Source organism: Opisthocomus hoazin, chromosome 5 (genome assembly GCF_030867145.1).
Source record: "Opisthocomus hoazin isolate bOpiHoa1 chromosome 5, bOpiHoa1.hap1, whole genome shotgun sequence".
Lineage (NCBI taxonomy): Eukaryota > Metazoa > Chordata > Aves > Opisthocomiformes > Opisthocomidae > Opisthocomus > Opisthocomus hoazin.
Window position 1 is genome coordinate 46,635,458 of NC_134418.1, and position 13,540 is coordinate 46,648,997.

Consider the following 13,540-nt stretch of genomic DNA (forward strand, 5'->3'; position numbering starts at 1 on the left):
CGCTACCTGCCTGCCCGCGCGCCTCCCGACATAAACCCCACCAGCCCCGGCGCCGCCGGGCGCTCCTCCGCTGGGACACGCACCCGCTCCCCGCGCAGGCGCCAACCGCGCTGCGGTGCCTCAGGAAAGGCCGTCCGCTCCCCCCCGAGGGGCTCGTTGCTTCATTACTTGTGAGGGGAAAGTGGAAGGACGGGAACCCTCCCCCCCTACTCCTCCGCCGCTGGCGAGGCGAGGCGAGACACGGGTAAGAAGCGACCGAGCGCGACCACCCCTGCCGCGGTGGGCAGGGCAACTGCGATAGGCAGAGCGAGAAGCCAATCGGCGCTGTCGCTCGGGTTGGGGCGGGGCAGCCGGAAGCGCTGCCAGGCGGAAGTGCCGCGAGGCCGCGTCAGGCCGTGCCAGGGCCGGGCCGTGCCGTGCCGGGCCCAGCCGGGCCGAGGAGGGAGGTCGGTGGGGTGCGCGGGCAGCCCCGCCGGTGATGGGCGCGCCGCGGGCGCTGCCGGGCCCGGCGCCGGCCCGCTGAGGCGCGGCGGGCCCCAGGTGGGTGGGTGAGGAGCGCCGGTGCCGCCGCGGCCATGCCGTGCACCTGCGGGAACTGGCGGCGGTGGATCCGGCCGCTGGTGGTGCTGCTGTACATCGTGGGGCTGCTGGTGGTGGTGCCCCTCTGTGTCTGGGAGCTGCAGAAGCTGGAGGTGAGCGGCGGGGCGCGGCCTCGCTCCGCTGAGGTAGCCGGCGGCGCGCCGCGGCCCCGGGCGGAGCCCCGGCGGGGGACGGGGGGGGGGAGAAGCGGGAGGCGTCCGCGGTGCCGTGGCCCGCGTTGATCGCGGCGCTGGAGCGCGGACGGAGCAAGGGGGAACGTCGAGGGGGGTTTCTGTCTCCTTGCGGTTCAGCCGTGGTTGGTGTTGAAGCGGTTGATGCGATGCTGGAGAAACGGGAGTCGGCTTCCCCGGGAGCCGGGCTGGAGCTCTGCCGCCGCCCTGCCCGGGGCTTGTGTTTAGACGCTGGAGAGCGATACCGGCATTCGCAACCGAGCGCTTCGGGCAGTCCTGTCTGGTCAGGGAGAGCTGAGAGCGCTGGTGGAGAGGCTTCGCTTTCACGCGGGTGGCACCGCAGCGTGTCGTAACCGCGCGTGAGTTCCTCGGTAGCCTTACTGTTCTGACAAAGACTGAAATTCTCACCTTAAAAGATATATTGCCCCGTTTAAGACAGGCTTGTTCCACTGGAGGTAGGCGTTTTCGTGGTATAATTTGAAGCACTTAATGACGGTAAAATCTGTCTTGAGTGTTTCAGTTTTCCAGTTTTGAAACCCTGTTCTGATGCCTTCGTATGTTCAGCATAATGGATGTTTATATCAAAGCGGCATCTGAGAGTTCAAAATCATTAAATCTGATACTGGTAGAGAATCTACTCAAAAGTGATCTTTCAACTGGAAAGCACCAGAGGACGTGCGATGTTGATGTACAGTAGGGGATCAGAGATGAAATTCGCAACAAAAAAAGCCTGTTTAAGATGAGTCTGCTAGGTTTCTTAGGTTTGGGTACTTAGGATTATTAATATAGTTCTTTTTCAGAGAGCTTTGGTTTAAAATTGTAGCCCTGTGATTTCGCAGACATTTTGTATATTTATATTTATACACACATATCTATTCCAGATTGTTAAATGAAATTAGTTGAAATTGATTGCTAGTTGGAACTTGATTTTAAAGCTGAAAGTACGTTATATTCACAAGCTTTCAGAAACTTTATAATGAAGCACTGAACTGAGATGAGTTCCAGAGCTAAAGCAAGGAATCCATCGTGGCTGTCAGTAAATGAAATAGCGGTACAATGTTTCTGTGGAACATTTTTTGTTTATTGATGATGTTTTTGTTTGGTTCTGCAAGATTTCTGATCTTTGGAGTTTTTAAGTTTTGGAGTTTTAAAGCCACATCAACAGGTTGCAAGGGAGACTTTGGGATTTTGTGTATTTGAAAAGAAGAGGTAGAAAAACTAAACTTAATATTGGGTATATACTTAAGGTCCATCTTAAAACTTTATTCAGAGTGAAAAAAAAAGAAAGATAAATGATTATTCCTGCTATACTAGTAAAACTTTAAAGTATTAATACTGAAACTTTGATCTTGCATTCTTCTTATTTGTAAGGTTGGAATTCATACCAAGGCATGGTTTATCGCTGGGATATTTCTACTAATGACTATACCGATATCTCTCTGGGGAATACTACAACACTTAGTTCATTATACTCAACCTGAATTACAGAAACCAATAATAAGGTAACGATTCATGTTTTACCTGTGTTACAGATGTTGAATTTAATTCAGACTAAAAATACTTCTAGTAATATTAAATGTTCTTTTGTTATTGTAACAGGATTCTATGGATGGTGCCGATTTACAGTTTAGACAGTGTAAGTGTTCTCTTACTGTTAACAGCTCAATAAAATTTGGTTTGCTGTGGGAGTGAGGGAAAACAGTGTCAGAGTTAGCAGAAACTATGCTGCATGGAGAGTCGTAGTCCTAGAAACTTCTGGGCATTGCTGTTTATGGAGTATGTCAGAAGCATAGTTGTAGCGATATTACATTCTTCTTGTGGAGCTTGTGGGATCGCTTTTGCTAACCCTTCTTAACCCTGTCCTTGAGTATCCTTTATGACAGATGTGGAAAGAGGTATGACAAGAGCCTGCTTTTGGTCCTTCCATCTTCAGTAACAGCTGAACTGGAAAACAGACTGATCTAAGTACTGTCTCAAGATTCAGTGCCTTGCCTTTCTTTCCCGAGTTATGCTCAGTGCTAAAATTCTTCCTGTTTGCTTCAGGGGGCAAAGGGTAAGATCCCACAACAAATCCACTTCTGAATACTTTTATGTGATAGATTCTATTGGTCGGTGTACCAGATACAGTTCATGTAAATACATCACCTGTGGGGATTATTTTAGCCAGAGCTAAGCAGCATACTAAATCTGTGGACTGTACAAGATGTGTGTTTACATGTCGTCGTCACCTCTTGACATTGCAAATACTTCTATTTCCCCCATAAAAGACAGCTTTCCAGGAACTTTTCTTTTGATTTTGCTCCCATCTCTTGAGTGTTTATGAAGTGTCACCCTTATGTTTTTGTTTTGTTTTGTTTTGAAAGACTGGGATTGAGTATCTGAGAGTGAAGGAGCATGGGGAAGAAAACAACATTTTCTGTTTCCTATGGGGAATATCAGCTACCTCAGGCTGACATTTCAATTTCAAGTACAGAGTTTTCCTTTGGAAGAAAATTACCTGCTAATTAAATGAGTTCTAGCCAGGCACTCGGGGACATTTCTGACATACTGAAATCTTTCCCAGACTCCTGGATCTTATGGCCTTTGCTGCATATATGGTATCCTCCTAGAGTGCTTAATCTGAGCTGAACATGAAGTTCTCTTCTCAGTTTCAAATACTGTATACTCAGTTTACTAGATGCAGTATTACATCTTCCACAAAAGTGTTGCAGCATCTGTCATCTCTAGTATATCTTAACTGTGATAAGGATATGAAGCATCTTCCTGTAGCTCTCTGACCCTCTTATTAGAAGGCACAACATTCTACAACCAAGGGAAGCAAAGTATACTCAAAAGACCTGCCTCTAACATGCTCCTGGCCTTCGCCACCCCTCAAAAAACCCCGACAACCCACAAACAAAAAAAAAAACCAGTGGGACAGGTTGCACTGACCAGTGCAACAGCAGTGTGATACTCAAAAATTGAAAGCTCTGACAGTTGATCCATAACCACAGTTTTGCAAAAAAATAAAATCACTTTTCTGTCTGAAATTCTGGTTTAGAGGGATGACTACCACTTTAAGGTTAATCTGCGGATTGCTTCTATATTTTGCAAATGTGCCAGAACAAACATTTACACATTAGATAACAAAATAAATCAGCTTTATACTGATGGATTGAAAACTTAGTTCTTAAATCTGTATTGACAACGAATATGGGAATTTCAGGAAACAGTTGTATCTTGTCTCCTCCTAACAGGAGCAGGTTATGTGTAGGGAGCCATCTCCTTAATTACTTTTAAATGAAAGACTGAATTGTGTGGTCAAAGATACAGAGCATCTCTTGCACAGTGCTTTAAGCATGCTTCCGCTTCAAGCCGCAGAGATGGAATCTGAAGCTCTACTTGTATTTTTACAGAACGTTATTTTTTTTAGCTGTAGCATCACACTCTTATTAGCCAAATGCTTCAAGCCCTGTTTAATTAGTGCCTGCTGTCTAATGAAGCATTGCTTGCTGAACTAGCCAGCCAGTGTTGTCATTGAAATCACTTTTGTCTTTCTTGCATGTAACCTTTTGTGTACCTCTCTTCTTACAGTGGATAGCTTTGAAATACCCCAACATTGCAATATATGTGGATACATGTCGAGAATGCTATGAAGCTTATGTCATCTATAATTTTATGGTTTTTCTTTCAAATTATCTAACCAACCGGTATCCAAACCTCGTATTAATAATAGAAGCGAAAGATCAGCAGAGACATCTGCCGCCTCTATGTTGTTGTCCATCGTGGGCTATGGGAGAGTGAGTATATGATGACATTTAAAATTTTAAGCTGTGTAATCAGATAGAAACATTTTGTTTTCGTATTTAGTAGTATAACTGTTGTTGCTTGGCAGAGTCAGTTTATGGTTTGCACACATTTTATCAGCTATGAACTTCTACTGAAAGCATCTGTCAATATGTTTTCATCTAGCTATGAAACATCCTATAAATCGCACTTAGTTACTACCATGCATTGACTCAGGTGGTGCTGAAGGAAATGTCCTTAATTCTGAAAAACGTTGGAAAAAGTTCTCCTTGAATTTGCTTCCTTTGCTATCATATACTATTTGCCAAAAACTTCAGGTAGAATTCTTTGTGGACCAGATAGCCTGTTGCTTTTACTTCCACTGTTTGTTTCTGCATGCTTAATCTGATAAGCATCTTTCTTAAGAGATTTTGATAAAGCTGTTTAAAATGTTAAGGACAAACGAATGTTAGTAAACATCTTCAAACACAGTGAAAATTGCATTCTCTTTGCTTAGCCCAGCGAGAAGCTTTCTATGGCTAAAAGAAGTGAATCATTGAGTATTTCCCATTATGTATCTATAAAAGTCTAGGTCTTTTGTATATTGCGTATATACACACTATATACTGTAGCATCTGAAGTCCTGGAAGCAGAAGTTGAGATTACCATGAAATAAAAATTTAGTTTAGTGAAACTACTGAGCACAGAAAACTTCCGTAAGTGAATTGTCTTTAAATACTTGTACAATTAATTTTGTGTTTCTCTTGCAGAGTATTATTATTTAGATGTAAACTGGGTGTTTTGCAGTACACTGTTGTCAGACCATTTACTACCATTATTGCTTTGTAAGTACGCTCATAAATAATGTTGATCTTCAGGATGTAATTTTGAGTTACACTGGAAAGAATTTTCATGCCCTTTGTATTGAATCAAGGCAGTTTGAAAGCAGACTCGTTGTGTTACACGCTAAATGGGTCCCAGCAATTTGAATCAACCTATGATTTCTTTATGACTTCTCACTAGCAAATAACTATTTGCAGAATTGAAATAATAAATACTTAATGCTTGCTGCTGAAAGCAGTGGGAGAAAACGTGAAGTACTGTTTATGTGGGAAAGACTTTTTTATGATCTCGTAATTCTTAGTCTTTTTTTTTCTCCTTCTCTCTTTCTCATTGGCTTCAACAATTGGGTATTTTTAAAGTCAGGTTTCATGTAACTTTTTAAATTTTATTAAACTTTGCATGTGACAAGCTTGACTGGGTGCCTTCATACATATCATATAACTTGTTGTTGTAAAGTAATAGCAGGCAGTTATGCATGTTGATGCTGTAAGCTTAAGTTCGTGAACTTTGTATTGATGGTCATTACTGTTAATTCTGTGGGACTGTGGGAAAAAGTTGCTACTCACAAAGAATACCCATATAAATATTTGCACTAGCTGTATGTGTTCTAACAGTTAAAAGCAAAACAGCTGAAAAAAAAAAAAGGGTGTTTAATTGTTAAATTCATTTAACAATGGGATGTGTTAACCCTGCATTCAAACACTGTTTTTGCTACGGAAAATACAATATGAACTTTATATGCCATGTGCTGTTGGAAACTGATTCTTGTGCACACCCCCCCAAATGCCCATATTTGAGTACCAAAAGAGATTTTGGATTCTAACCATTGATCAATGTCATGAAGATTTAGCACTTCAAGAAAGCAATCTTTTATTACATAGTGATTAACTCTAAAAATTCTTTCAGAATTTGTGAACTAGTGGGAGTGTACGATGAAGGAAACTTCAGCTTCAACAATGCTTGGACTTACTTGGTTATACTTAACAACATGTCACAGCTAGTGAGTATTGAGAGTACATCTTTCTGCGCTTTGAAGTCATCCTGTTAATACTATGTGAATCGTTTTATATGAACTGTTGACGGTAATTGTGTCTGGTAATTCTTATGGGTAGAATATTTCCCACCGTAAGTCAAAGTTACTATCTGTTAAATACTATATATGCAAAATATTAGGAAAACAGATAATCTAAAACTTACTATTTTTACTATGAAGCTCCATAAAGCAACAGTGTCGCACCTCGCTACCCCAGATTGTTGGATGGGTGAAGTGGTATGGACCAGGCATGTTAGAGCAGCAGACTCACGCCTCTGCAGAAGAGATGCCTTCGCTCACCCTGGTAGCTTCCTCCCAGCACACATACAAAGAATCAGCAGTGGCTATGTTCAAAATACTGTGTTACAAAGCTGATGGTAACAATGTTGACAGGAAAAAATGGAAATGGTGCATGCAGCACTGAGATTCTGGCCTGTCTAACACCTTGTCTTGTTGGTTCAGCTGTCAGATGATGTCAGGTTAAGGGGAAGATGTCAGCCCGTGGACTTGAAAATTTCATTTTGGAGGTCGGGGATTGCAGTTAGTTCCTTGCTGCAAATTCAGGAGAATAATTTTCTGCTTCACCCAGGGCACATTACACATGAGCTATTGCAAGAGGAGAGAGTCCTGGCTCCTTGCTGCTTGGCCTGCTAGCCTCCAAGATTCTTTCATCTCTTGTCATGCTGTTCTGACTCCTGCTGCTGTTGCCATCCCATCCAAAAAGGATGTCCTCCTCCTACTGCCACCACTGTGTTTGGGTGACTGTTATGGGAGGAGCAATAACTGCTTTCTGCTGTAACAATAATCCCAGCAGCAGCACATACTTCTGCATGTCCTGGTTGACATGATTGCCTGAAGAAACTTAGTAGTAAGAGGCTAGGAGAATATGCGTGAAAAGGGGAGATCAATTCCTTAGGTTTGGCTATGCATTAGTTCAGTTGCTTGCAGTTGTCATTAATAGGAAACTTGTTCAGATTTGCAGTGAAGATTGCATTTGTTGCTTCGTCTCTCATAAAGAGGCAACATTTGAGGTGTTCTTACCAGCAGCCTGAGAGAACAGGTGCTTTTTATGCCATTTTCCCTAGAGATGTGCTTGGTGTTGGAAAGATTTTATGGCACCTTCCTGTGCTTTGCTTTAGCATGTAGACAGATGACCTCAGTCTGCCAGTACCACGCTTTTCAGAAATACAGTCTCAGGCGGAAAAAAAAAGTCTGCTGTAAAACAGTAAGGCAAAGACTCCCTAAATCCAGAGCCTCTTTTCTAAAATAAGTAGCTTTTTAAGTTTGTATCATACTGTGATACATTTTTTAACTGAAGAGATGCTGTAAAACAAGTCCCTCACAAAATAACAAAGATTTGAAAGGTTTTCTTCATTTTTTTTTTTTTCCTTGTTAGTTTGCTATGTATTGTCTGGTGCTGTTTTATAAAGTATTACGTGAAGAACTGAACCCTATCCAACCTGTTGGGAAGTTCCTTTGTGTGAAGATGGTAGTTTTTGTTTCTTTCTGGTAAGTCAATTATTTACTCATGACTTCTTGCTCTCAGGGTGGATCATAAAAGATCTAAGAAGGCTGGATTTGTTACTGAGGTTAGAGACCTCAAAAAATCTACCCATAATCTTAGTGAAGTGCTGTGCGGGAAAAGGGTACTAATATGTTGGACAGAGCAGTCTTGTTCACGGAAGTTATTTTTTAGACTTGCTATTTAGTAAGGAAATTCTCAAGAACATGATTTACTTTAGAATTTTCCCTTGCAGTTATTTCAAAACAAAAAATGATTATTTTTTTTTACTTTTTAAAGTGAAAAAAATTACTTTAATTTTTTTCAGAATAAGTTTCTGTAAGTTAACTGTAAATTACTATTTTAAGCATTGCACACAGCTGCTAACGAGTGAGTGCCTTTGACTCTCTAAACATTCCTCTGTGGGCTACAGTAATACCCTTGAAGAGAAGTAACTTGTTCTAATAACTAACTGGAACAACACACTCTTCTTTGGTTGTGTTCTGTGGTGGTCTTTAGGATCATGGATGAATGACCTCTCTTTTTAAGTCTGTTTTGTTTTGTTTTCCTCCTCTTAAAATCTAAATATATAAATAGTAAGTTTTTTGTAAGATTCTTCCTATGTATGTGTACATACGAAGAGGTCTCATTTAACAGATTTGCTTGTAGGTTTTTTGGCACTTTATTGTTATTATTATGAATAATCTTTATAGGCAAGCTGTGCTTATTGCATTGTTGGTGAAAGTTGGCGTTATTTCTGAGAAACACACCTGGGAATGGCAAAGCGTGGAAGCTGTGGCTACAGGCCTACAGGTAGGAGCAGTTATTTCTTAGGAGGAATGGCTGTATGTAAGATGACATAGCTGATCTCAAGCAAATACTGTCTTACTCATTTTAATTCACACAAGCTAGATTAGTACTGAATTTATTATAAGTTGGGCTAAGTTTCAGCAAGTCATCCCAAATGAGTTTTACGGTCAACACTTTTATATCCATGTGTTGAGCAGAAGGAATGTGCCCCAGTTAAATACTTCTGTTGGATACTGTTGCATTTCTTTTTTGCAAGAATTAGTTGTAGAGTTGCTGCTTGTTGAATATCCACTTCCAGCAAGTCAGTCCGTCAGGCAAGAACTGATTCCAGTACGTATGTAGTACATGTGGCTCGCTGAAGCCTGCCAAGAATATCCTGCCTCTGGTGGAGAAGTAGCTGATGCCAGTATCCCAAGGCAATTGCAGTCTTCCAGTTGTAGAAGGAACCCAGGAACTATTCTTCTCCAGTTACAAATGACTAAGTCAGTATCTCTCTCATTGCAGGATTTTATCATTTGTGTTGAGATGTTCCTGGCTGCTATTGCACATCACTACAGTTTTTCCTATAAACCTTATGTTCAAGAAGCTGAAGAAGGGTCGTGCTTCGACTCTTTTCTTGCAATGTGGGATATTTCTGATATAAGGGCAGATATATCAGAACAGGTTCGAAATGTTGGTAAGTAAGGCAGATTTGTATGATCTGTTAACAGCATATGTATTTCCAGCTTCATCTGACACTTTTATCCATCTCTATAGTACCCTGAGAACATTCCAGACCAAATTAGTGGCAGCTGCATCCCTAGAGGATTTCATGGCTTATCTAGCACTTCGCTCTTTCCAGTACTCCTGAGTGATTTAGAGTCTAGTTTTTAATTTTTTTCCTAACTAGATGGTTCTCAGGGTCAGTTTCAGGTGTGTTGGGTAGAAGAGAGGGATGTCCTTTTTGGTTTTGTTTTTTTTAAATGGAAATACATAATTTTATTTATTAAATCTAACAATACCAATGTAAAACTGTTATAACAAAGACTCATTTTCTAATTTAACATGCCTGTTTTAGAGTTTGTGTTCGAAGACCATGGTATATTGCTGGAAGTATTAAAATGTATTTTCATTTGGCATAATTCTAGGAAGGACAGTTTTGGGCCAGCCAAGGAAAATGTTTTTTGATGAGGATCATGAACAAAATGAGCATACAAGTTTACTGTCTTCATCTACTCAAGACCCAATTTCTGATGCTTCTTCAATGCCATCTTCACCCATGGGTCATTATCAGGGGTTTGGACGCACCGTGACACCTCTCACACCACCACCAACAGCCCCTGCAGTTGATGGTATTTATAACAGTTCTGCTGCTCGAGGTGCTGAGGAGTCACCCGAACTAGAGCACAATTTATCAGAGAAAGCCTTGGATAAAAGTTAGACTTGCCTTGTCTTTGAATGTGTCAAGGAGTCTGTTACATGCTTGCCACACATGTTCTGTTAACATGTACTATTAGTGATGAAAGTTAAAAAGCTTGAAAGAGCTGCTGCGCAGACAGGAAGAGGATGTGGCTGTAACAGAAATCTGAATTCTGAAGCTCTAATGGATGTGAGTATCTGTCAGTACCCCATGAATATAAAACACGCACACTATAAAAGTTTCTGCATAAATTTAAGAATCAACTCCTTCAACTGCTGAACACTTATACATCATGTCGAAATTACACTGACTTTTATTAATAGAAAAGAAATATTTGAGAAAATGCTTTTCTAAAGATGAAGTGTAAGCACTACTGGTAATGGGAAAACTTAATTTCAAGAATGTAATTTAAAGAGGGCAGTAGCAAAAAGTGTTTGCATTAGCTTTGGTTGTCCTCTTAATGGTAACTTCCATACCCCAGTGCTGAATGGAGTGTGGATGGAATGGTAACTTCTGTACAGATGCCATCTTCTTCCCTTTCCTGCATAGTCACATAAAACCCCATCATGAAGATAATTATTACAGAGCATTAGTAAAGATTCCATATAAATAAAGCATTCCCTACAAGCCTGACTATAAATTCCATGCCCAGAAGATATGGTTGGTGTATGAGTTATCCTTGTAGCTCATGATTTGTAAGACTTTTCCATTCAGAAGAGACAGCCAGGATGATTGATAGGTTTTGGATTAATACCTTACACTTCACTACTCTTTTTCCTATCCTTCTGAAATAAGAGTAATGGTTTCTACCTTAAGTTATGGGGGGAGGGAGGAGCAGGGAATAAAGGATGTCAAAAAGGAAATAGAAAACAAAACTGATTTCTTTATTTTGGGCTGCAATAAATTCTTCAATACTTAAGGGTTTTTTAAGCTGTTAAAGCTGGATGTCTTGAAAATGTGTCTGTAGTAATTTGTATTCACAAATTTGTGTGTGTGATTGTTGTATTATGCTTCTAGTATAGCCTAGATTCAAATATAATAGTTGATTTCCCCCCCACCCCCCTCCCCACCCCAGAAAAGACCTTTGCTAAGGTAAAACTAAGTAGCTAGTCTAATACTGGAGTTACTAGCATTAGATTTCAGACCAAGATGTACACTTGTATCAAAATGTTACTTTGCAAAAACTGGTAAAATCAGAGGGGTATTGTTTTTATCCCATTACAGATTTTTACTAGTATTGCATGTTTGCAATCTGACAAAAAAAAGAGCACCTGACCTTTTAAGTGACATCAGAAGTTTCTTTGTCAGCATTGTTAGCATTTACAGGATAAATGTTTAACTTTTGGCTGTCACAGTAAATTCATCTTAAGTGCTTTTTTTGCAGTACTAGTGTGATGTAAATACTGCGCCTTACTCACTAGGCTGCATCATTTTATAGTTGACTATTTACTTGCTGTATCTGAAGTAGTGGGAAAGTGCAAATCATAATTTTCAATTTGTCAAGTCATTGCCTTTGTAAATAAGCGATTAAAGATTTTATTTAAACTGTTCACCTTCTTCTACTTTGATTTATGGCTACAGTAATTTCACAATGTGAATGACACCTGAATACAACTGTCCTCTTCATGGAAGAAGGGGATCTTAAGTGTAACTGACACAAGAGTTTGTACTTTCAGTATTTTAAGGCTTGTACTGAAAAGGTTGTACTTCGAGCTTATGAAGAATCAGGATCTACTTACTTATGCTTGATTCCAGGTATCTTTTTATCTGTGCAATACACATGTCCTAAAAGGAAACAACCTGTAAAAGCTCATAAGACAAGACCTGGGTACTTCAGTGCCTACTGTAGCCACTAATAGAAGTAATTCGATTTCCTGCATGTATACAAGTAAAAAGGGGTATTGGTACAACTAACATCTGAAGGATCAGAGCTGCTGGAAGCTAAGTAGCTACCATGCTCTAGCTTTTCAAAAACCTCACACTGAAGAGTGTTTTTTTAATATCTCAAGTTATGTCTGTTTGGTGTAAAACTTACTTAGGCAAGGTAGAGAGAGGGGACTTTGAGAGGAAAACAGCTAGTTAAGTGTCTTGATTGTTTCTTTCACAGCATTTCTGGAAAGCCACTAAGTTATTTTATCATTACTCAGTTATTTCATTTCATGTGCACAGTATTCCTGCATTTTTTTTTTCCTGGGAGAAAAGTTATTTTTTCATTGCAGTACCTCATAGGATCATATCTTTCCATTAAACATTGCTACTGAATTTCCAAAATAAAGAGAAATCTTTCAATGACACCTACTCTATCTTTTGAAAACTATTACAACAGTATTCCACAGTGTGACCTATCAAGTTTATATTTAAAAGTTCATTTTCAAATAGTCCTCCATCTTTACATTAACCATATTGATTCCTCTTGCTTTACTTAACACACTGCTTGAAGACTCAGTAATGGTCATTTTTAGCCCTTTGCTTAGTCTCACTGAGAACGGGTAGAGTATGTTCTTAATTTTTCTTTAACTCATTTTAACTCATTTTGCTGTCTTACTAATTGCTAAAAGGTTAATGCCTAACCACTCTTATTTCATGTTTTAGCTTTTATCAGAGGTCTTCTAGCATGAGAAGCCTAAACACTTCTCTAAAACTGCACTTTGAAAATATCCTGTACCTACTAGGTTTAGTTGTGCCAGCCAGTAACTTAAATTTTATGGATCATGATTTTGTTTGGAGTTTTGGGGTTTTTTGTTTGTTTGTTTGTTTTTTTAAGCAAAGCCATTTGATATGTAGTATGAAAAGCCCCTGTGCTACTCTAGTTTGCTTACATTTTGTTATGCATTGTACCCCTTGGTTAAAGGTGGTATCACATTACTTTATCTTCAGAAAACTTGACTTGGTCATTACCTCTGTTCTGAAAAAAAGAAAAAAAAAAAGGAGACCTTTCCTCCATCCTTCTAGAAGGAGCTTTATTAGAGTAATCCATCAGGTGCAGGTTCAGCTGCAGGCTGGGACAACTTGAGTTATTCAACAGCACTCCTTTACAACTTTTTATAATTGTCTACGTGCAACGCTAACTTGTGATACTGCAGCTGGAATGGTGTTACAGCCCCTACTACAAGGCTAAAACCTTGCTACACTTGAGTAGGATGCTTTGGCAATTGAGAAGTGGAACTACAGTTTGAGGAAACAAGGACTCTGTCCTGAACAGTCACAGCTGCTTACTTCTGGTACAGGCATCTGGATGCTTTTTTCCTTACAATATGGTAGCAGAAGTGTGTCCCACTGTTGTAGTTCCTGCAAGAGCTAGCAATCAGGTTTTTGCTGTGGAGAAGAAAATACCTCCCCTAACTGCTTGGTAAGATACCCTTACAATGCAAGTTTAGGTTCCACTGATGGACTAAAGTGTCTGCTATTAAAGCAATAAA

The 13,540-nt window shown here is 40.2% G+C and overlaps 1 protein-coding gene across 2 annotated transcripts; it reads left to right on the forward strand.

Moving 5' to 3' along the window:
- The first annotated feature begins 391 nt into the window (after positions 1 to 391).
- On the forward strand, positions 392 to 11,671 carry TMEM184C (transmembrane protein 184C). Of its 2 annotated transcripts, XM_075421096.1 has the most exons (10): positions 392 to 692; positions 2,142 to 2,272; positions 2,370 to 2,406; positions 4,344 to 4,549; positions 5,306 to 5,380; positions 6,285 to 6,378; positions 7,808 to 7,920; positions 8,626 to 8,725; positions 9,227 to 9,398; positions 9,850 to 11,671. In XM_075421096.1, exons 1-10 carry the CDS (start codon positions 576 to 578, stop codon positions 10,140 to 10,142), a joined length of 1,338 nt encoding a protein of 445 aa, XP_075277211.1. In that variant the 5' UTR covers positions 392 to 575; the 3' UTR covers positions 10,143 to 11,671. The 2 variants fall into 2 exon arrangements, with proteins under 2 accessions (XP_075277211.1, XP_075277212.1); XM_075421097.1 differs by lacking the exons at positions 392 to 692; positions 2,142 to 2,272 and adding an exon at positions 2,704 to 2,823 and having other exon boundaries at positions 2,386 to 2,406.
- Positions 11,672 to 13,540: the final 1,869 nt, after the last annotated feature.

Coding starts and splice junctions, on each gene's coding strand:
- TMEM184C (XM_075421096.1), top strand. CDS start 576: ATGCCGTGCACCTGCGGGAACTGGCGGCGGTGGATCCGGCCGCTGGTG. Junction 2,273..2,369: donor TTACAGAAACCAATAATAAG/GTAACGATTCAT, acceptor TTATTGTAACAG/GATTCTATGGATGGTGCCGA. Junction 6,379..7,807: donor TTAACAACATGTCACAGCTA/GTGAGTATTGAG, acceptor TTTCCTTGTTAG/TTTGCTATGTATTGTCTGGT.